The sequence below is a fragment of the Ailuropoda melanoleuca genome, chromosome 13, assembly GCF_002007445.2.
Source record: "Ailuropoda melanoleuca isolate Jingjing chromosome 13, ASM200744v2, whole genome shotgun sequence".
In the NCBI taxonomy this organism is placed as follows: Eukaryota; Metazoa; Chordata; class Mammalia; order Carnivora; family Ursidae; genus Ailuropoda; species Ailuropoda melanoleuca.
Genome location: NC_048230.1, coordinates 8870993 through 8891754, shown reverse-complemented (window position 1 = coordinate 8891754; position 20762 = coordinate 8870993). Strand labels below are relative to the sequence as shown.

General features: G+C 58.7%; 1 protein-coding gene across 1 annotated transcript; it reads right to left on the bottom strand.

Annotated features, from left to right (window-relative positions):
- Positions 1-804: 804 nt before the first annotated feature.
- Positions 805-18113, bottom strand: TMEM132E (transmembrane protein 132E). Its single transcript, XM_034640648.1, is given in 10 exon segments — positions 805-3228; positions 4133-4324; positions 5238-5526; positions 7315-7520; positions 9811-9954; positions 10849-11041; positions 11312-11458; positions 12869-13245; positions 13247-13848; positions 18044-18113. Coding segments are annotated over 10 exon segments (3276 nt in total). The 3' UTR covers positions 805-2172.
- Between the last annotated feature and the right edge of the window lie 2649 nt (positions 18114-20762).

The window sequence follows — 20762 nt, the reverse complement described above, 5'->3', positions numbered from 1 at the left end:
GGGCTGGGGCTCCTAGGGGACAGGCCCCTGGTTTTGCCTCCATGCTCCCCGGGAGGGCCCGGTGCAGAGTGGGAGCTTAATGTGTTGAGTAAACCAATGGAGCCTGAACCTTAAGGCCTGAGAATCTCCATTTGCTGAGAACCTCTACGAGCAGGGTCTGTGCTGGGAGCTTCGGTCCTCACAGCTACCCCAGGGCTGCCCTGATCCGTTGAGCAGATGACTGTGGAAAGCAGGCTTCCTTCCGTGGTGGACAGCAGCATTTTGGGGGTGGGTGCCGATGCAGCCCTAGTCCTGTCCCTGGTCCCTGGAGAGACAGATGTTGGTGGCTGTAGCCACCCGTCTGGGGCCCTGGAGGCTGGCTAGGCAGCCTTGGCTGGGCTCTTGCCTCTGGCCAGGCCTCCTGTCTCCATCCTCCTGTCGCCACACCCGCCCCTTCCCCAAGCCTGCTACCCATTCTGGGGAGTGGCCACCCAGGGCCATGGAAGGCCCCGGTGCACACACACAGGCCGGATGAGCCCTGAGGGGCTGTGGGCTAGCCCTTGGCCTGCTGAGAGGGAGAGGCCCACCCAGCAGCCTTTGCTCTCTCCTGCTTGGCTCTCTGCTGTAGAGACCCCCAGGCTTTCCTCTACGGAGAAGGGAGGCTTCCCTGAGTGGTGACGGTGACAGTGACAGTGACCGAGAGGGAGCTTCCCGGTGGGGTGGACTACAGGTGGAGAAGGAACCTAGACTGAGCTCAGGTGGGCATATCAATCCTTTTTTGCCCCTCTCCTTACTCTTCTGTGCCCCCCCCCCGCCTTTTCTCTGGAGGCCCTGAAGCTTGCTCCACCCTTCCAGCAATCACGGCAACTCCTAGAAGAGGTTCCTCTTCTTCCTGCACAGTTCTGGGTCAGCGAATCCGTCATGTCCTGACGTGGGCAGCTCTCAGCACCAGAGGGTCCAGAGGGATGTGCATGCTGGAGCAGCAGCGGGACTGAGGCCTGGGTCAGCCGTGTTTTGATCTCATGTCATTTAATGTGTCCTCAGTGTGCGTGTGCCCATGCGTGTGCACGTGCGTGTGCATGCACGCACAAGGACGAGACACAGAGCCAGGCACTATGCACTTTCTGTTCTCCGGGAGCTATTGCTCCGGTCCAGTCTGGTCACCCCCATTTATTTAAGAAAATCCGACACAGTGGTGGGTAGAACCCAAGAGAGAGGTGGCTGTGGGCTGGGAGGGGTAGGGGAGACACCGGGCTCCCTGCTGCCTTTGCCTGTCCCCAAGGTCCTCCACAGCATCCCCTGGTACCCTCTCCCCCTCCCACCAGATTCCGCTTCCTGGGGGGATGGGTGGCTGCCCCTGCAGAGAGGAAGGAGTGTCAGCAGAGCAGGAGGGGCGGGGCTAAGGCGCAGTGTTGACCTCGCTGTGGGCTCAGTAGGGGGACCCGGCCCCCCTGGGCTGCCCAGACCACAGTGCTGGGGTGTGGCTTGCTAGGGGCAGGCCCAGGGCTCCTCCCCATTTAGGCCCCTGCCCACAGCTGGTGGGGACAGAGGAGGGAGTCCTGAGATCTCAGGAAGGTGCCTGGCTTGGCCCAAGACCCCTCTGTAGGGTCAGTTCCCAGGTCCTGGGAAGGGACTGAGGGCACCTGGAAGCCAGCAGATGCTACAAGTGTCCCCCCATCCCCCAATACTTTGTCCACAGCAAGATCCTTGGCAGGGCAGGCAGCAGCCACCCCCCACCCTGCAGGACAGAAATCCCTGAATAATGATTTGAGAAAAGTCTTTGTGCAGCTTGTGACACAAGACCCCCCAAAGCCCCCCAACACAGGGGGAAGACAGGGGATACGGGGGGCAGGGGCACAGTGTGGGCCCACCTCACCCCAAGCTTGGCCTCCGTGCCTCACTTTCGGGGCAGGGGGTTGTCTAAGATGGGAGGAGGTCTGGAAAGGGTAGAACAAGGGCTGGGAATGCTTTCCTCCTAGCAAGCTCCTGAGGAAGGAGCCCTCCACCTTCGGTGGCAGAATCGGGTAGGGGGTGAGGTGGCGGGAAGGAGCACGTGGGGTAGGCGGCCGCCCAGCACAGAGCAAAGCTGCAGGGGCAGGGAGTACAAAATCCACTTCAGCCGGCCTGCATCAGTGTGAGCAGGCGTCCCAGCCGTGTCCTACACAGAGCCCACCCCTGGGGGGGACAGCGCCTCTATGCGATCTCTTTGATTCTGCGCATGTAATTGTGCAGGTCTGGGGGCGCAGTGGGCCGCGTGGTGCCCGCCACATCAGGGCAGCCCCAACCCAGGTCCTCTTCGTCCTCGTCGTCCTCTTCGCCGGCGGGCACCGAGTCATAGGCCAGCTCCTCCGTGGGCAGCGTGGTGAAGGTGGTAAACTTGACCCGCTTGCGCTTGGAGGTGGGTGAGCTGGCAGGGTCCTCGGCCTGGTCCCGGGCCGAGCCACCCGAGGAGCCGTCGCCCCGCCCATGCACCTGGCTCTGCACACTGGTCTGCGAGCTGCCGCTGCTGTGGTGATCGCCGTGGCAGCAGGCGGGCACGGTCTCCAGCGGGTTGCCCGTGGGCGGAGACAGCTCCCCTTGCACCCGCAGCGGCTGCCCGTTACCCAGGAACACCCAGTGGTGAGAGTGGTCCATGCTGGTCTGGCCCTCAGGCGGGATGCGCTTGTGCCGGTAGCGCAGCACAAAGACGATGCAGTTGATGAGGAAGACGAGGATGGCGAGGCAGAAGACGCCCAGCAGCGCGTACATGCCGATCTCCAGGTCCGTGAGCCCGCGCGGCATCTGCAGGAAGCCGGTGGGCAGTGGCAGGAAGTCTTCCGTGGGTGGCGCGGCGGGGCTGGCGGTGCCCGGGCCCGGGGCCTCGGCCGCGGGCACAGCTGTACCGGGTGGGCCGGCTCCCCGGGCCTCGTCCTCACCCCCACCGGGGCCCGGCTGGCTGGGCCCCGGGTAGTCGTAAGTGGGGTCCTCCTCGTCCCGCCCAAAGTGCACCCGCAGGCCCACGGGGGTCGTGGCCAGCACACTCTTGCGCTTGGTTTTCTGGCAGCTCTCGGCGATGGTGAGCTCTGCACGGAGCAGTTCCCCTGCCCCCTCGGCCTCCGCCACCACCAGCGGGAAGGCCCGGTCCTGGGTCACCGTGGCCACCCGCTCGTCCAGGCTGCTCACGAGCAGCCCATAGTCCCGGGGGCTATAGAGGGAGAGGGGGGCTGTGGTGCCATCACTGTAGGAGAGCCAGAGGCTCAGGAGGGCTTCCTGGAGGAGGAGGAGAAGTGGACAGGAGTCAGAGAGCTAGTCCTGGCTGACTTCACTGCTAGGTGCTGAGCAGATACCGAGCTCTGTGAGGACAGGGACTGAGGTACTGGCTCCTGGCTGTATTCCCAGCACTGGAACCATGCCTGGCAGGTGGCAGGTGCTTAGAAACAATTGTGGGAGCAGGAAGTCCTCCCCTGGAGGTTGTGGTCAGGTAAGGGGCACGTTACTGCCCTAAGAATTTCCTTGTCCACTCATCCTTCTCCCTTTGATGAGCTGAACGTATGTTTTGCCTTGGGTCTACCTCAACTCCCTTATGCTGCCAGAGTAACCCCATACCTCCATGCCTGACCTTGGTATCATCCCCATTAGAATGGGGAGATTGAGAACACACCCCACCCCAACTTTCTCCTCTCTTAAAACATTCTGAGAATTGCCTTCCCTGCAGATGAGGGAGCAGGGCCCCGAGAGAAGGGATTGGCCTGGGGTCATTAGGGGACTCTTGCCTCGGTGCTCAACAATGCCTTCTTGCTCCCTGTGCTCCCTCCTGTCACCTTTCCACCTTTGTCCTGTGCCCCGGTCCTGTGGGGGGCTGCAGCTGGGGCTCCAGAGACAGGGAGTAATTCCTAAGGGTGGAGGCAGAGGTGATGGGCTCTCTGAGAATCCAGGAAGGGGAACCCTCAGTGGGAACATCTCAGGGTGTCAGATGCCAAAGGTGAGACCTTGGCCAGACTCCCTGTGCAGAGGGCAGGGGAATGGGGTGGGCCAGGTGTGTTGGGCACCCAGGGTAGACAGCTCTTCCATTAAAGCCCGAATTTAGGGGACTCATGGCACAAGGACAAACTGGAGTTTCCTTCTTCCTTCCACACCCGAAGTCCCCAGGTTGGCAGGCTGGGGATCCTGTTACCTGCTTGAGGAAGCTGAGGGTCTGCTGGGCGGCCGTGGTGGCCAGGATGGTGTGGCTGCTCCCTGGGCTGGGCCGCAGGGAGAGGGCGAGGCTGGCCACCACCTGGGCCTGCAGCTGTGTGATGCTGACCTTCTCCTCCGTCACCGTTAGCAGCGTCTCCCCAAGCACAGACTCCGTCAGTGGGGACACCACCTGATTCAGAGTGAGGCAGGGGTGGGCAAAGGCCAGGAAAGCAGCACCCCCAGGATTCCCAGGCACGGAGGAATCCCAGTGCTGCTGGAAGAGAGGATGGGCGTGCGGGCAGGGGTGGTGGGGCAGCCTGGGAGGCTGGACTCTTGGGCTCTGCTTTAGGGCCACAGCTGGAAACAAGGGTCCAGAGGCCAAGTGAGGTTCAGGGGCTCGCAGGAGCCAGGCAGGAACACGGATGAGTGGGGTGGGCAGATTCTAAGGTAAACAAGAGCCTCACACAGTGATAAACAGCAACTGATGTTTGGCCTCAGTGTCAGGGAGACGAAAGGGAGTGGTGGGGACTGTGGCATGCAGTACTGACTATAGCCAGTTACTGCCAGGTGGCAATGTAAGCCCAGTGTTGCCAGATTCATGTTTTGTAAAATTAGAAATCTAGATTTTTAAAAGCAAGAGAGCTCCCAATGTTTCAATGTTGGATCCGTTGCTTTACAGATAAATACATCTGCAGGCAGATTCTAGCCAATGGGTCACACTATTCACCATCTCTTAGAGGGACCATTTCTACCCAGGCCCCCAGTTTTAGAGGAAGAGGGTCAGAATTGAGTTCCTAGGTCCCAGAATTCCCTTTCCTGAGCCCCCTCCTCTGCCCCTCTCCTCACCCACACCTGCTCTCCGGGACCACAGCGAGCCATACGGGGTTGGTAAAGGTCGACAGGGCTTGCAGGGAGATCCTTTGCCAAGAGGAAGTGAAAGGCGCTTACCTCTGATGGTGGGGTTTCTGGCAAGGGGTGGGGGTGGGGTGAGGGGCAGAGAGTGTGTTTGGGGCCTGTCAGGGTTGATCCCAGAGGCCGAGGCCCTAGAAATCCTCTTCCAGGAGCGTGTACGTTCACTGCCCACGCAGTGCCCCCATGCCTACCTTGAAGGGGGTCGTGCCCGGCTCCAGGCCCGCCAGCGTGCTGCTGTCCACCATGCGTGCCACTCGGGGGTCCCCCACCCGCATGAAGTCGCTGACCAGGTCGGTGACCTCCACCAGCCAGTCTGGGCCCAGCATGGGGACCACCTGGTCGGCGCCCTCGGATGACGTCGTGTGGAACTGGGTGAACACCTGCAGGGTGGCGTGCTGGTACTGGAGGGCGCAGCCGCGGCTGGCACTCTGCCGCCGCTCCTCCTCGTCTTCGTCCTCGTCTTCGCTCTCCCGGGCCGACCTGCGGTGGGGAGGCGGGGAGGCAGGGGGTCAGGGCTCCTCGCCTGCCTCCAACCGCACAAGTCACTGCCTCCCCCGTGTGGGCTGCGGGATCCTCCCCGGCTCCCATGGGTGGGCGCTGGGCACACGGCAAGCCCCCCGGCCCCCCAACCCCTGACCGCATTCCTTCTGTCTCTGAGCAGCTTGGAGCCAGGAGGCCCCAGCCTTTTCTCTCCTAGAAAGGTACCTTCTTGCCCCTCCCTGGCCCTCTCGGCCTCTGCGGGGCTTTACCCATGCCTGGGCATAGTGGTGTCGGATTCTGTCTCTTTTTCAGCACTGAGCATGCACCTGGCCCTGCTCTCCGCTCTACACTGGAGCAAAGGCATTCCTCGTTCAGAGTGCCAGAGCGCTTGGCTGGGGTGCCCTAGCCGCTGCGTGCGAGCAGAACTTGCAAGTGCTGAACCTGGATATTTGGCTGAGGAGACTTCCAAGCCGTGTGTGTGTGGAATGTGTGGCCTGGTTCCTCTTGTTGCTTACAGGAAAACCCAAGAGGAGAGAGGTAAACTGAGGGAAGCACAGTAAGCAAAAGGGAGCCAGGACTGGATGATTCAGGAAATTCAGTCTATCCAGGTTGCCGGAGATGCTAAAACCGGGAGATTTGTGGTCAGGAGACTATGCTCTGGAGAGAGCGAGCCAAGGACATGGCTAGTGGAAGGGTCTGCTCTGGAAGGACCGAGCAACCCAAATATTCCCTCATTTGACCTGTTAATGCATGCTGAGGAAAGTGTTAACGGGCCCATTCTGCAGATGAAGAAAGAGTGGGGGCCCAGAGAAGTTGTGTAAGTAGTCCAAGGTTGCCCAGCTAGGAAACAGCAGTCAGGATTTAAACCCAGCCGGTCTCGCTTCAGAGTTCACTGCGCCCTCCCGGACTCAAAGCTGGCCCAGAAGAGGGTTCCCGCGCAGAATCACTGGCCCCCTCCCAGACCCACTGGATCAGAATCTGCACTGTAATAGGCTCCTCGGGCGATCACGTGCATGTTCAAGTTCGAGAGGCTCTGATCTACATGGCCTGGCTCTTCCTCATCTCTGTAGAATTGAACTGAGCCCAGCTCTCCCTTGGCTGCCAGCTCTTCCCCCAGCCCAGCCCCTCCCCTCTTAGCTGCCCGCCCCTCTTCCTCTCTCTGCCCTCCTGACTCTTCTCTCCAGCAGCAGTGAGGGGTGAGTGGAGTACATGCCCCAGAGATGCACACTCAGGTGCGCGAGGGGCCCCCCAGCAAGGGAGCCTGGTGTGAGTCACTGTATGCCGGGGCTGATATACTCACGAGTGTGCCCTGGTGTGCACAGGCTGAGATGCACATATATAGGTTTTGTCTGTGGCCGGGCTGCTCTTTCACTCTGTCTCCCCAGCCAACTCCTTTCCACTCATTCTTTAAGACTTAGCCAAGAGCCACCTCTTCCAGGAAGCCTGCCTTGACTTATCCTAGAGGAGGAAGTGGTTCTCTCCTTCGTGCCACTTGACTCCCCACACAGGGGGCTTCCTGTGTCCACCATGTCCTGTGGCATGTACAGGACAGCCTCCCTGCTGGACTCAGCTTGGCTGGGTCAGGCACTGGCCACACTCACCCCATGTCTCAAGCACCCATCAGTGCCTAGCACGCAGTAACTGCTCAATAAAAGTTTGTTGATTGCACAACCGACCTGCAGACTGTTACACCTAGAGCCCTATACACATACGTGGATCAGACCATGTGTCAGGGCTGTGTCCACCTATGAGCATCCCGAGTATCCACCATGTGCGGAAGGGCTGTACCTCCGGTCGGGCAGGATAGGTACCCTCCAGCCCTTCACTTGGCTGAGACGTGCATCCGAGAGTTCGATGTGCAGGGGCAGCTTGGGGACCCAGACTGTCATTTCCAGGGGGGCATTGAGGATGTCATAGCGGAAGGTGACCCTGGCGTTCATGGACCCGCGAGACTCCTTTCCACTCACAAACACGTAGTCGCAGCTGCTGGATACCTGGGGAGGGGGAAGGAGGTTGGTTGGCCTGCCTTGCCCTACAGGGCATCCTGCAGGCTGAAAGGGAGGAGCAGGGGGCGGGGGGCACCAAATTTATTTCCCCTGGGAGATGTCAGCTTCCGGTGTCCCTGTTCCCATTGTTTCTTCACAGATCATCTCAGTGGCTACTATGGGAGGTTTGTGCTCCCTGGCAAGGGGCCAACATGCACCTGACTTTACAGGAGGCTGCTTCTGATGGGGCAGACCACACCTCAGAGGAGCCTTCAGGCTGAGGCCCCTGAGGGCTGGCTCCCCTTCCCATGTGCTCCGGCATAGGTGTTTTTTGGTAATGTCCTCACGGTACATGTCCTAAACCCATGATCCCTCCATGGCCCATCTGGCCCTGTGGCCACAGGAAAATAAGCAGTTGGTTAATTTCAGGTGCAGGGACTGTTCTAGCCAGGGGTGGAGGTGGGGGATGGGGAGAGGGAAAATCAGGACAGACAGGTGGATGCTTGCCACCAGTGGGTGCAGCTTTTACAAATGCATGCCGACCAGGACCCCAACTTATATTCTTAGAGGTTCCTTGGATGGGCACGTGCCTGCCGAACATATCTCGGTGGACACCTGTGCCAGCACTCGGGACAGATGTAGGTGGGTGTATACGTCAAATGTGCCCAGTATGTACCTGGCACACACTCTGGAGTGAATCTCGTGTGCAATGCATTGAGGTGTTCCTGCTGATACACGCCCATGGGTGCACACCCTTGCCTTTGGGGAGGGTCTAATCATGCGGCTTATGGGCTCTTGACACTCTGAAGGCTCTGGTCGGGGGCAGGGAGGCTGCTGGGACTGTGGCTCATCTCTGACGCGGTCCTGGCTGTTCCCAAACTCCTGCAATCTCCCTTAATTATCTCAGATGGGGGTGGTAGGACGTGGGACAGCAGCCCCACCAGAAATGCCCATTTCCCACTTCAGAAGGCAGAGAATTCCATCTGAAGGCTGGCAAATTCCACTGCGAGTGTTGGCAAACTCCATAAAGAACCTGAGTGTATTTCACTGAGAATGGAAACAAATTCCATGTAGAATCTTTCTGAATTCCCTTTGGTATCTAAGCAGTCAAGACTTTATTCTGGTCCACTCTGTGGCCAGAGTGGGGGAGTGTGGAGGGCAGAGGCAGGTGCTGGATGAGGGCCTTTGAGAGCAGGTCCTTTTTTTTTTTTTGTCTCAGGCTGCCAGCCCTGGAAAGCCCCATGGGCCTGGGCAAGGCTTCTACTCTGCAGGGGATGGGGGGGGGGGCGCCACCAAACCATCTGCTCTGGCTCACTTGGGGGGCATTCTTCCTGGACGGGGGAGGGATGAGGTGGGGCTCCAGCTCCCCAGACCTGGAGGGATCTGGGGGCAGAGTGTGGAGAGAGGGAACGAGAGCACGCACACACCCCAGGCTAGCCCCAGTTAGCCAGAGGGAGGAGGACACCCACGGCCCACTCCTCCCGCTCTCCTTCAGGCTGAGCTATTTACAGACTTAGGGAATACATTCCCTTGTCTGATCATCTGATGTTGGCACCTGCTGGAGGCTGGCCTGATAAACAGCTCACCCACCACACCAACACCAGGGCTGCCACTCTCCTGCGTCACTGCCTGTCCCGCTGTCTGTGACTGCTGTCCAAAGTGGGCAAATCTGGAGGCTTTCCTGGGGAGGTGGCAAACTGGGTCATTAGAGTGAGACGGCTGTCCTGTTTGTTGGGCCGTGAAGACCTAGGGACTGGAGTGGGTCTCTGGGGAGGGAGCTGTGGGAGGGGCCTGCAGGAGTTGGAGAATTTGGGGTGTGTGCCCCGAGCCTGTTCTTCCTTACACAACCTTCACTCCTGGCCTAACTCACATGCTTCTGGGGCTTCTTCTCCGAGCTGAATCTCCTCCATTCGGGCACTAGCACCTGGGTTCAGGGCGGGTCCTTGAGCCTCCCCCGCCCGGCTGCTCTTGCCCCATATCTGTCTGGACAGGGGCTCAGTCATTTGCTACATTGGACTGAGCTCAGGCTGTCAACACTGACTTCTCTCCTCTGCCTGCCAAATGGTCTCTTTCATATTCCTACAGGAAGCCCTCCAAGACCAGCAGTACCCAGGGCTTTTCCTCATCCCACTCAGGCTAGCCACGGATGCCTGAAGCTATTCTTGCCCCCCCCCCCAGTTTCTTCTCTTGCCTGCCATAGGGAGCTGCCTGGGATGCCAATTCCCCTCTGGCTTGGGGTTCTGCTCCCCCTGAAGGTCTGAGGCCTTCTTCCCAGGGGCCTCATCTCCAGGAAGCCCACCTTGATGATGTCCTCATTGTCAGATTCGCATTCCACCAGGGCAGAGACATCTAGGACGAGGCCAGTCACCTCGATGGCGATGACCTTGACAGGGATGGCCACCGTCCTGCCAGTCAGGATAGCCGTGTTGATGATCTCGGTGTCCTGCAGGGAGAGTGGGGCCCTGCTGAGCGGGGGCACTTGTGGTACTCTGCTCTCCCAGGACACGCCAGCGAAGGCCCAAGCGCCTGGCTGCCCTACTCCTCAGATGCACGACCTTCCCCTGCGGACACCTGCACACATGTGCGGACAGGTGCAGCTGCCAGTCTCACTCATCTTCTCGCACGCTCTGCTCACTTGGCCTCCCACAGTAGCCTTCTGGGTCTACCTCGCTCCGCTGCCAGGAAACAACCAGCTTCCCTCGACACCTTACATGCCCTCAGCACTCACGGAGTCATAGCCAGCACATCTGCCCGGCCATTCCAGATGCCCCTGGGCTGGCCCAGTGTCCCTCTGGCTATTCCAGGGGCCCTGGGCTGTTCACAGATGGTCACTCCAACCTTACCACCCCATGGCACCCTTCCCACATCCACCGCGCCTTAGAACAACATTCACATTCCCATCACCATACCTTTGCCCACGTGATCCCCCCAGAGCCCCTCCTCAACTTCTCTGATTGTATGAGCCCTTCCTTCCACATGTCCTTCAAGGCTCAACTGCAATGGCCACCTCCTCCAGGAAGCCTCCCCTGAGTGCCCTCTCCATGGGTGACTTCTCCCACCTCTGTCCCCCTGAGCATCTGCTATCCTGTTCCTGCACCAGGCACAGAGCACCGCCTGCCTCCAGGGAGTGTGTGCGTGCATGCACGTGCACACACACACACACACACACCTATGCTCAAAGGCACACCTGGGTGCAGGAGGCAGTCACACACTCAGGTGCGGGCCCACATGTCCACACACATTGATCCATACGCACGCGCAGCTGGGCACATGCTAGTCCCACACACGCACCATGACAGAGGCACGTATGCACTGAACCTGTCACCGCCCCGCTCACCATGGCTAGGGGCAGGATGGCTTGTACATCCCGCTGGATGACCGTCAGCTCAGTGACCGCCCGCTCCAGGTCAGGCAGGGCGCTGTGGCCACGGTAGTCGATGTGCCACATGATCCTCCGCTTGACCGACTGGCTGGTGAAGTTCTCCATCTCAAAGTCCAGCTGTAGGATCTCCAGGGGCCCCTGGCCTTCCCTGCAGGGTTGGGGCAGGAAGGAGAGCTCCAGACGAAGGGCCGGGAGCAGCTCAGGGGCTCTGAAATCCCTGGTGGGGCCCCCAGCCCTTCTCGGCAGCGTGCCTGCTGGGGCCCTCAGAGCCCCCCGAGGTGCCCCAGCCTGGACCCCCGAGTCCCCACCATCTGGGTCCCGGCCCTTCTGCCAGCCTGGTTTCCTCCATCAAGAATTCCCCTGCCCCTTCTAGGCGCTGTCCTGCAAAGAGGTGGGCAGGGGTGCCACCTCGGCTTACCAGGGGGGCAGGGGCGTGCCCTGGGCCCAGGCCACGTCCACGGTGGCTGTCGAGTGCTTTGCCCCGGTCAGCAGCTCCGAGGTCACGTGCCACTGGCCACTCCGTGACTTGGTGCCCAGAAGGGTCACACCCTTCTTGGCCTTCACCCTGGGACAAAGTGGGAAGAAGAAGAGGGAGATGGTGAGCCTAGGGCCCAGGGGCTGCCCACCCGGCCACCCCCCGCCNCCAGGCTGGGGCTGGGAGTAGGGGGAGCAAGTGAGTAAATGACCCCAAGCCCTATACTCAACGCTAGACATGAACCTGGGGAAACTGTCATGTAGCTGAGGCCTCCGACCCTCAGTGGAGGCTACGATCGCTCTACCATATCTCTCTGCCAAGTTTTATCAACCTCTACTTGCATACCTCAGTGATAGGGGACTCACTACTGCACACATCCCATTCCATTCTCAGAAAGCCCCTAAGGACTAGAAACCCCTTTCCTATATTTAGCTGAAGTGTAATAGTCATGGTTCTGCTGGGGCAAGAGAGAACAACTCTCCTTCATCCCAATTGTAACAGTTCTTCAGACAGCGGGAGGGGGGGCAGGTGTTCCCTAAGTTTTCTTTTCTCCAGGCCTAAAATTTCTAGTTCCTCCAATTGTTACTTTTTGCTATAGTTTCAAGCCAACCCTTGCAACTAGGACTAGTCACCCTTCTCTGGTCACTGAACACACAGGTGTTGTGGTCTATACTAAATACAACACTTCAGCTGGGCTCTGATTAATACTGACTAAAGCAGAATGGTGACCACCTCCTTAATTCTCCATGTTCTACTCCTATTAATGCAGCCCCAAATCTGTGATGACTAATAGAAGTCATATTCACATTCAGGTATCAATCATTGAATCAGGCCTATCTCTTCCAGGAATACCAGGAATATCTGAACTTTCAGGTGGTAGACTCAGGAGAGAGAGCAATACTTAACCCAAAGAAGTTGAAGGTTAATGGCAATGTTTTGGGTCCTATGCATAGTGTCTGGGGTGGGGGAAGATTTTGGTGGGGCCTTTCATACAAGGTATTTTTGACTTTGTGAACTGTATCCTGTTCAGGGTGTAGAAAAGGCTGGGACTCCCGAAATCTTTTCTCCCAACTCCAGGATTGGGCAAATGTCCTGACTCATGGACAGTCTCCTGCTCCTCTTTTGGCTCCCAGCCAACGGGCTGCTCTCTGATCTCCATTTCTTCTCTTTGGCCTCGATCTCATCTGTAAAATGGGAGAGTTGCACCAGCTAACGTCTAAGGGCCCTTCCAACCCCATTCTATCATTCTCGATACCTATGCTTGTGAAAGCTGACGTGTCTCCTTAACCATTTCTGTGAGCTACAGAGGCCGGGTAGAAATTTTGTCGTCCTGCAGCCGATAAGAACAGTGAGGGGCGTCTTCCTGAGGTTGCTCAAGTGATAACGGAAGAGGCAGGATTAGGACGCTGGCAGGCAGGCATGGGCACACCCCACAGGGGGGCGAGCTGTGCACTTGACCTCGGAAGGGAAGGCAGACCCCTGGACCCACAAGCCCCCTACCTGAGTGTGAAATGCTCCACGCTGGGGCTGGAGGGAGAGGAGGAGTTGGGGGCCAGGTAGAGGAAAATGCTGAGCACCTCCCCAGGCTTGAGGGGCCGATCTGGAAGGCGGATCATCAGGTTGCTGTCCAGCCGGTGCTCCTGCAGGGCCCTCCTGGGGGGCGGGCGGAACAGGCTGATGCTGCCGATGCGCAGCAGGGGGTGCTGGGTGGGGCTCTCGGCGCGGGCGCCCGGCCCGGGCCCCGCCCCGCGACGGGGCCCCCCACAGCCCCCCGACGCGTCGGGGGCGTGGAGGGTGTAGTAGAGCTCGGCCTGCTGGCTCTCCCCCGCGGCCTCGGGGTCCAGCCCGTCCGGAGACTTGCGGCGGGCGGCGGGCGGGCGCGGCGGGGGCGGGGGGCCCGAACCAGGCCAGGGGCAGCTCCGCCCGCACCAGGCAGGTGGCCAGGCCCCCGCTGAGGCGGCAGGAGCTCTTGACCTCCCTGGCGTCCCGGAAGGCGTGCAGGCGGACGCAGGGCAGCCGCTCGGTGACGCCGAAGTCGTCCCAGTCGCGGCCGGCCACGTAGAACAGCACCTGGGCCACGGGTTGCGAGGCGGGCACGCGGGCGCGGACGATGAAGGCCCGCACCTTCCAGTTGACCGTCAGGCGCTCGGGTATGTCCAGGGTGCTGGACGGCTGCAGCAGCTCCCGGGCCACCACCTGGCTCGTGCTGAAGGGCCCCAGGGAGACGTTGAGGACAGGCAGCTCCTTGGTCTGGAACACCACGAAGGGCTCGGAGCGCTGCAGGGAGCCGTTGGCGACCGCGGGCGGCGGGGGCCGCGCGTCCCGCAGGAAGAAGGCCAGGCGTGTCCGCGACAGGCGGTAGCTGACCGGCAGCACTGGGCTGGCCTGCGGCCCCGGGGGGCTGGGGCTGGCCGGGTGGGAGCGGCCGGACGCTGGGGACAGACAGAGGCAAGAGCCCAGAGGAGTCAGTAGAGGCTGTGCTGGTACCGCAGGGCACCCCAGCCTCCCACCTTGCAGAGGGCGTCTGCTCCAAGCCCGCCCAGCCTGTGCTGGGGGGTCAACTGCCCTCTCATTATTGCCTCTTTTGCCCCAGCCTGGGGGTAGACCTAATACCAGCGCAAAGCACTGTGAGGCTTTAGAGAGGTTTTATTCCCCCGCATCCTCATCTGTAAAATGAGGGTAAAATGGGTTTCTGCCTCGAAGTGCGGTTGTGAAGATTTACCAAGTAGTGTGAAAGGGCTGAGAGCGGAGTGTGGCGCTGGGAAAGCCGAGACCCTCGCCGTGACAACCTGCTTAGGACTCTGCAGGCATCAGCGTGTTCCATCCTCAGATGAACGCTCCCAGCTAGTTCTCCCCTCTCCATGGGTTCAGTCCGCTATCAGTAATTTCTCTTTGTTGAGAGCCTAGTCTTTTATCTTACAGGTCAAGATGAAGAGTGCTTAAGTAACTTACCCAAGTCACCTGAGCGACAAGGGCAAGAACTAAGATTCGAACCCAGGGCTACCTGACTCTGAAAGCCAAGCCGGTTTCTGCTCCAGCTGCCTCAGATGGTGCAGGGCCCCCAGAGATCCCTTATTTCCCCTTACTCCCCCCCGCCACACTATTCACGCAGGGAATTTGATCCTGCATCTCCCAAACCCAATGTGGGCCTTGGGTCTGCCATCTCTGGTCCCCTCCGACCCCTGTGCAGGACCCTGTCAAATTCTAGCAATCCCACCTGTTGACTCTGTGGTGTGTCCCAAGCTGCCCCTGTCCTCCACCCCCCGAATCCTGCCTCAGTTCTGGCCTGCATCCTGTTGCTGTGACAACGTAACATGGCATGACTGGGTCTCCCCTCTCCCCCTAACCGCCTCCCTGGCATCCCCTCCCCTCCATAGCAGCAGAGTGATGTGTTTGTCTTGGACACAAATGGGACTTTGTTGGCCCTTCGCCGCCAGCTCAACTCCTGTTGGACACTGTCAAGGAATAGGAAGGACCAAGATGTGGGGGTTCGAGGTTTGAGAAGCAGTTCTGGATCTTGCCATGGACCCCTGAATCACTTTCCTCATCTTTAAAAATCAGGGTAATTATAACAATGCTGATCTTGAAGGATGTGGTGCTGTTGTTCTGTTTTCGAGAATCAAATAAGAAAGCACTCTATAAATTGTGCAATGCAATGCCAATGTCTATAAGTATTATGCAAGACTGTCTCCCTTCTGCTTACAAAACAAAATCCAAACTCACCTTGACCCTGAGTGTGGCCCTCAGGGTCCTCTACAATGGGGTTTCAGGCTTCCCTTTCCCCAGGACTTCTCCCCGCAAGTCCCTGCTGCCAGCATGACTAGACAACTTCTGGCTTTAGCACTCACCGATGCCACCTTATCTCCCCTCCTTTGTTCATGCTGTGCCCTCTGATTCAAATTCTCTCCTTTCCTAACCGCACATGTCCAGATAGGACTCTTCCTCCGAGGTTCAGCGCCAATACCACCTCCTCCGTGAAGCCCTCCAAAATATGACCTCAATTCCTGGGATTTTTCTTCTCTGAGGGAACCTCTCATCCTGCCTTGTGTGGAAGTTACTTGTCTATGAGGCTGTGCACTGAGCAAGCCTTCAACAAATCATGGTTGATTTACACCGAGTGATTTGTGGAGACCCGTGTCCCAAGGAGGAGACTCCTAATCAACGCTACAGTGGTTACTTGCAGTTTATGCACATTCATCATTTTCTCACCATCAATGAAACCTTGACAGTTCTACAGACATTCACAGCCAATTCCTCATACACGCAATGGACTAAAAACTCCCAGCTCTGGAGACTCTGATGGCTCTGGCGTCTTTTTTAAAAAATCTGTGGTTTAATTTCCTCATTAAAAAAAGAGGTGTATATTTGGCTTGGGGCAGGGCATAGGCCCTCGGGGTCAGATGTTCTAAGAGGAGAGGAACCTGGTCTCATGCACCTACTTAGGGCTCTCTCTGAGTGGCCCTTAGGACCAGCTGGGGAGACTGCCCATGGAGGTGCAGCCCATGCTTTCACCACCAGACTGCTTCTTCCCTTCCCAGGAGAACTCTGTTCCTGGGCCACCATCCCCCCTGGATGCTCTGTACCCTGCAAGTTTCCCTGGCTGCCAGTGGGGGGGGGGTGGAGGCAGGCAGCCAAGCCCAGATGAGGACAGGAAGATGTCTGGAGAGATGGGGAGAGCCTTCCTGGCTGGAATCCCTGCCCCACAGTTACCCCAGGAGTCTCTGAGGTACCCTTGCCATCGGGGGGAGATTGGCCCAAGTCACACATGTTGGGGTCCAGGGCAACCATCTGAGCCAGGGCGCAAGGAGCCAACCAACTGCTTTGGAAGCAGCAGGAAGCAGGCAAACCAAGATCAAGACTCATGTTCAAGGTTCTCCCTGTGATACTTGTTGGCAAGTTACTTCCCATGTTGGGCCTTGGTTCCCACATCAAAAATTGAGATGGTGACTTTGGCCCCCTCACAGGGATACTGAGAGTAGCTAAGAGGTCAACGCAGTGAAGGGGGGCACTGCTCTCTGTGGCAGGATGGCCAGGGCCGAGATGGGGAGGGGCCACCCTGCTTGTCCCGCTGGGGTTGGAGAAGGGCACCTGCCGCAGCTGTAAGCGCTCACTGTCCTGAACGGGGTGCACAGGGCGGGGCTGCAGAAATCATAGCCACTGGCCCGGCCCTGCTTACCGTCCCTGGGGGAGCCCAGAGGCTGCTAAGTGGCACTTAGTCCCCTTTGACCCTCTCACTGTCCCAAGCCCACGGTGGGCCCTCTGAACCCCTGGGAGGCACCGTGGGGGCAGGCGCCCCCAGATGGGCAGCAGATGGGGGCACGGAGGAAGGACCTGGACACCACGTTTGCATGCACCCCTGGGCCCTCAATAGATTCGTATTGAATGAGTGGAGTTCTCGGAATGAGCTGCGCACCACTGACTGGGGTGCCATGCGGGCTAGAGGGTGTCTTCCTGCAGCATCCAGGAGGAGCCTGGGCAGCCACTGAGCGGGAGGGGGCCCGGCGCTGGGCAGCAGCCTTGCAGACAGGGAGTCTGAGCGTCTGAAAGGGGGAGCGACTTGTGTTAAGAAAACAGCTTGCTTTCAGAGAGGGGAGCCAGAAGAGACAGTATTAGGGCGCTACAATTTTTGTATCTATGTCGCCGTGCCACACGACGCCCCCTCCAGTCACCACCGTGAGTCATTCTACCCTCCAGCTCGGTGGAGGCCAGTGTTGAGATTCCAGCGCTAACCTCTGCTCTCCTGTGCTCACTTACTCTGGAGCCTAAAGGAAGTTGCTTGATCTCCCTGGGCCTCGGTTTCCCCCGGGGACGTGGGAGAGGCCCTGGAAGTGTTCTGGGGTGGCGGGGGCGGAAGGGGAGGAAGGCAAGACCTATGGAGCTGTTGGGAGACAGGTCAGGTTTTCAGGGACTCTCCGTGGGCAGTTGCGTGCACACTTGTGTGTGTGCTGGTGTGCACGCTGGCCTGCCGCTCGGCCCAAAGCAGGGCCGGCCCCGGGTTAGGAAGAGCTGCTGGAAGGTTTCCTGAAGGACCGCAGATGGGGGAGGGGAACATCGACACAGATCTGAGGTTGGGCGGGTCCAGGTGTGGGGGAGGGGTGCTGTAGGGGTGTGACAGGTGGACATGACAGCCTGGACCCCCAACAGAGGGGGAGCTGCTCCCCTGGGGCGGCTCGCACCTCCCCTCAGGCCCCACACCAGGCAGCCCACAGCTGGTCTTCAGGCTTGGCTCTGAACCCCGGCCGCTCTTGGCCCCTCGCCCTGCTCCACTTGCCCCCCAGAGCTCTTGCCCTGCAGGCCCCCACTTCCTGCTCTCTAGTTCTGGGCCCAGCTCACGCTGCAGACCAGGCTTTGCACTGCCTTCCTGTCAGCTGTCTCGACTCCCCCGAGCGGCAGCCGGGCTCCCCTCTCTGTACACAGCCTTGGGCCTCCTGAGGCATTTGGGCCCAGCCCTGGGATCCCCTCGTCCTTCTAGAAAGGGCTTTTCCACATCCTCTCAGGTGCATGACGGGTGTTATGAGTTGAATTGTGACCCCCACCCCGACTCGTACGTGGAAGTCCTGGCCCCCCAGGACCTCAGAATGTGGCTGTGTTTGGAGACAGGGCCTGCAAAGAGGAGATTAGAGTACAATGAGGTCATTACGGTGGGCCCCAATCCAATACGACTTGTGGCCTTACAAGCGGAGGGGATCAAGACGTGGACGCCCAGAGCGAAGGCCAGGGGACGACGCAGGGAGAAGGCGGCCATCTGCGGGGCGAGGAGAGAGGCCGCAGGAGAAACTGCCCTGCTGACCCTCTCGCCCCGGACTTCCAGCCTCCAGCACTGAGAAACAAGTGTCTGTCGTTTTAGCCCTCCAGCCTGTGGCAGGGCCACCCAAGCAGACTCACACAGGGGATTGGCTATGTGTGCCCCTCACAGCCTCAGTTTCCCCAGTAAGGAGTGGAGACGCCGTACCAGGGGAAGAAGACGGGCTGGGATCGCGTGGGTTTTGTGCACAGGGATAATGAGGGCAGCCGAGGCCCTCCCAGCCCCTTCCTGACACCACACCTTGCATGTGACCCTTCCCAGCTGAACCGAGCCAGCTCCTTCCCTCAACCCCAGAAGGCACACCCAGCTCTTTGCAGCACGGTAACTAAGAATGGGGTGGCTGTGGATGCCGCAGCCTGCACTCCCATCCTCCTGGAATCTCCTTCCCCCTGCACAACCTCCCTGGGCACTTAATCTGCCCAGCCCCTTGGGGAGCACCGACCCACGGCCACTTCAGGGTTATGCTCGACTGAGAGGCGGCGGCCTTCATTCTTCCTTTCTAGTTCCAGAAAGAGATGATGGCGTGAATAGAGGCTTCACTGGCCCTGTGTACAAGGGCATTGGAGTGGACCCACCAGCACCCAAGAGAAGAAGGCAGGAGATGGGGTGTGGGGTCCCCTCCCCCTTGCGTGCCTGGTCCTGGCACTGCCTCTCACCACAGCCACCTGGACGGTGCTTCACCACTGCTCTGCTCCGTCCAGCTCTGGCTCTGACTGACCTGGAGCTTGGCCCTGGTATGAGTGTGACATGCAAATTATCATGGAACTGTTTCAGCCGTCCCTGCTGTTGATTGCCCCCCGCAGGCAGGATGCTGGCCCACGTACCCCTTCACCTGTGCAGAGATCTCTCGGGCCGCCCCCAACACCAGAAGGCACCTACTTGTTTATGCTGTTGCCTTTCCAGCTGGACTGGGATGCGGGCAGACACTGGTTCTTGAATCTCAATACTACCCTCTTATAAGGCCTGGGGCACCTGCGCAGGGCCGGTGGCTGGACAGAGGCCCTCCCTTCTCATCTCAGGCTGGCTGTTGGTGTCTGGGAGCACAGTGGAGGGCTCTGGCCACCCCCCCAAAACCTTTCCACTTTCTCTCCAGGCATACAGGCCACCCCCTCCCCCCTCCAAAACCGATAGAAAATATAAATTCATCTACATGGAGGCTAGAGCCAGGCAGGCTGGGGATGGGGGTGCCTCTGGCCATCTCCCTGCTTCTAATCAAGATCGGATGCCTCCTGCTTCTACCTCTAATTGCCCCAAAATTAAAACTAATCTCTGGCAAATCAGGAAAAAAAAAAAAAAGATTGTCATTAGCTTTGGTGAGTTTGAGGCTGAGGGACATAGCAGGGTATGCCCACAGGGCCCGAGGGCGCTGGGCTGGGCTGGGAGTGGGCTTGGTTACTCACCTGTGTGTGTGTGCATGTGTGTGTGTGTGTGTGTGTGTGTGTAAGGGCCACCCCAGATGTCAGTGTCGGGGGATCCTTCGCACTTGCTCCTGAACTTGCCTGAATGTAAGAGTCAGCAGGAGCAAACGAAGCAAGAGCAAACCGACTCTAGGGCTGGACCCGGGCTTAACACAATCCGAATTGCCAGGGGAGAGACCTGACGATCTGTATGTTTATCAAGCATCCCAGGCCTTCTTATCACAGGGTTTGGAAAACACAGTGCTAAGCAGGAAGGGTTGGGAGACACTGAAGGTTGTTACTTGTATGGCGTAATTTGGTGCAGCTGACCGTGGATGAGGAAGGACCCAGAGTCTAGAACAGTACCTGGCACACAAGTGCCGCATCTATGAACGGATGAAGGAATGAACGAGAGGCAGCAAGAGACATGGTTGCTGCAGGTGGCAAGGATCCTAGGGTCCCTGTGTTCACTATCAAGAGGTCAGGGATGGGCTTAGCATAGTGATCCCCCCCACCCCTCACCCCCCAGCTCAAGCCTCTAGGCCCCCAGCAGGGGTGGGACTTCGGGGAAAATATCTCTGGTCCAGGAGAGCTTCAGGGGAGGAAGCTCCCCTCCGAGGGTGCCTGGAAGGGGGCTCTGGTCGAAAGGAGGGGCGCCCACGTTCCAGTCCTGCTCTTCCCTGGCTAATGGGTTAGATCTCACCGGAGCAAGCATGCTGTTTCTGAGGCCCCATGTCCAGCAGCAAAACGGGGACTCATCCACCAATATACCAGGGGCCATGGAGCGGGGGCCAGAGTGGAAAACACCTGTCTTGAGGAAGGTGTTTTGTTTTTGTGTTTTAAATTAGTGATACCAGTATCGGCAAGGGTTTTAAGAAACCGGACATCTGCACTCCCTACTGTCAGAGGGTACACTAGACGATTTTCTAGAAAGTACTTTCAAAATACGCTTTAAAGGCCTCGACACTGTGCATGCTCCTTGCCCCAGGGACTCCCCTTGGGGAATCCCGTGCGTAGACATCAGCTCAAAGATTTATGTAAAAAGATAATCACTGCGATGTTATGTTTACTAGCAAAAATTAGAAACCCCTAAATGTCCCAAAGCAGGGTATGGTTAAGTAAAAGCAAATGCTTCGGAACGGATGTGTGCAGCCCATACAGGTCTAGTTTTCAAAAAAATAAAATTTACTCA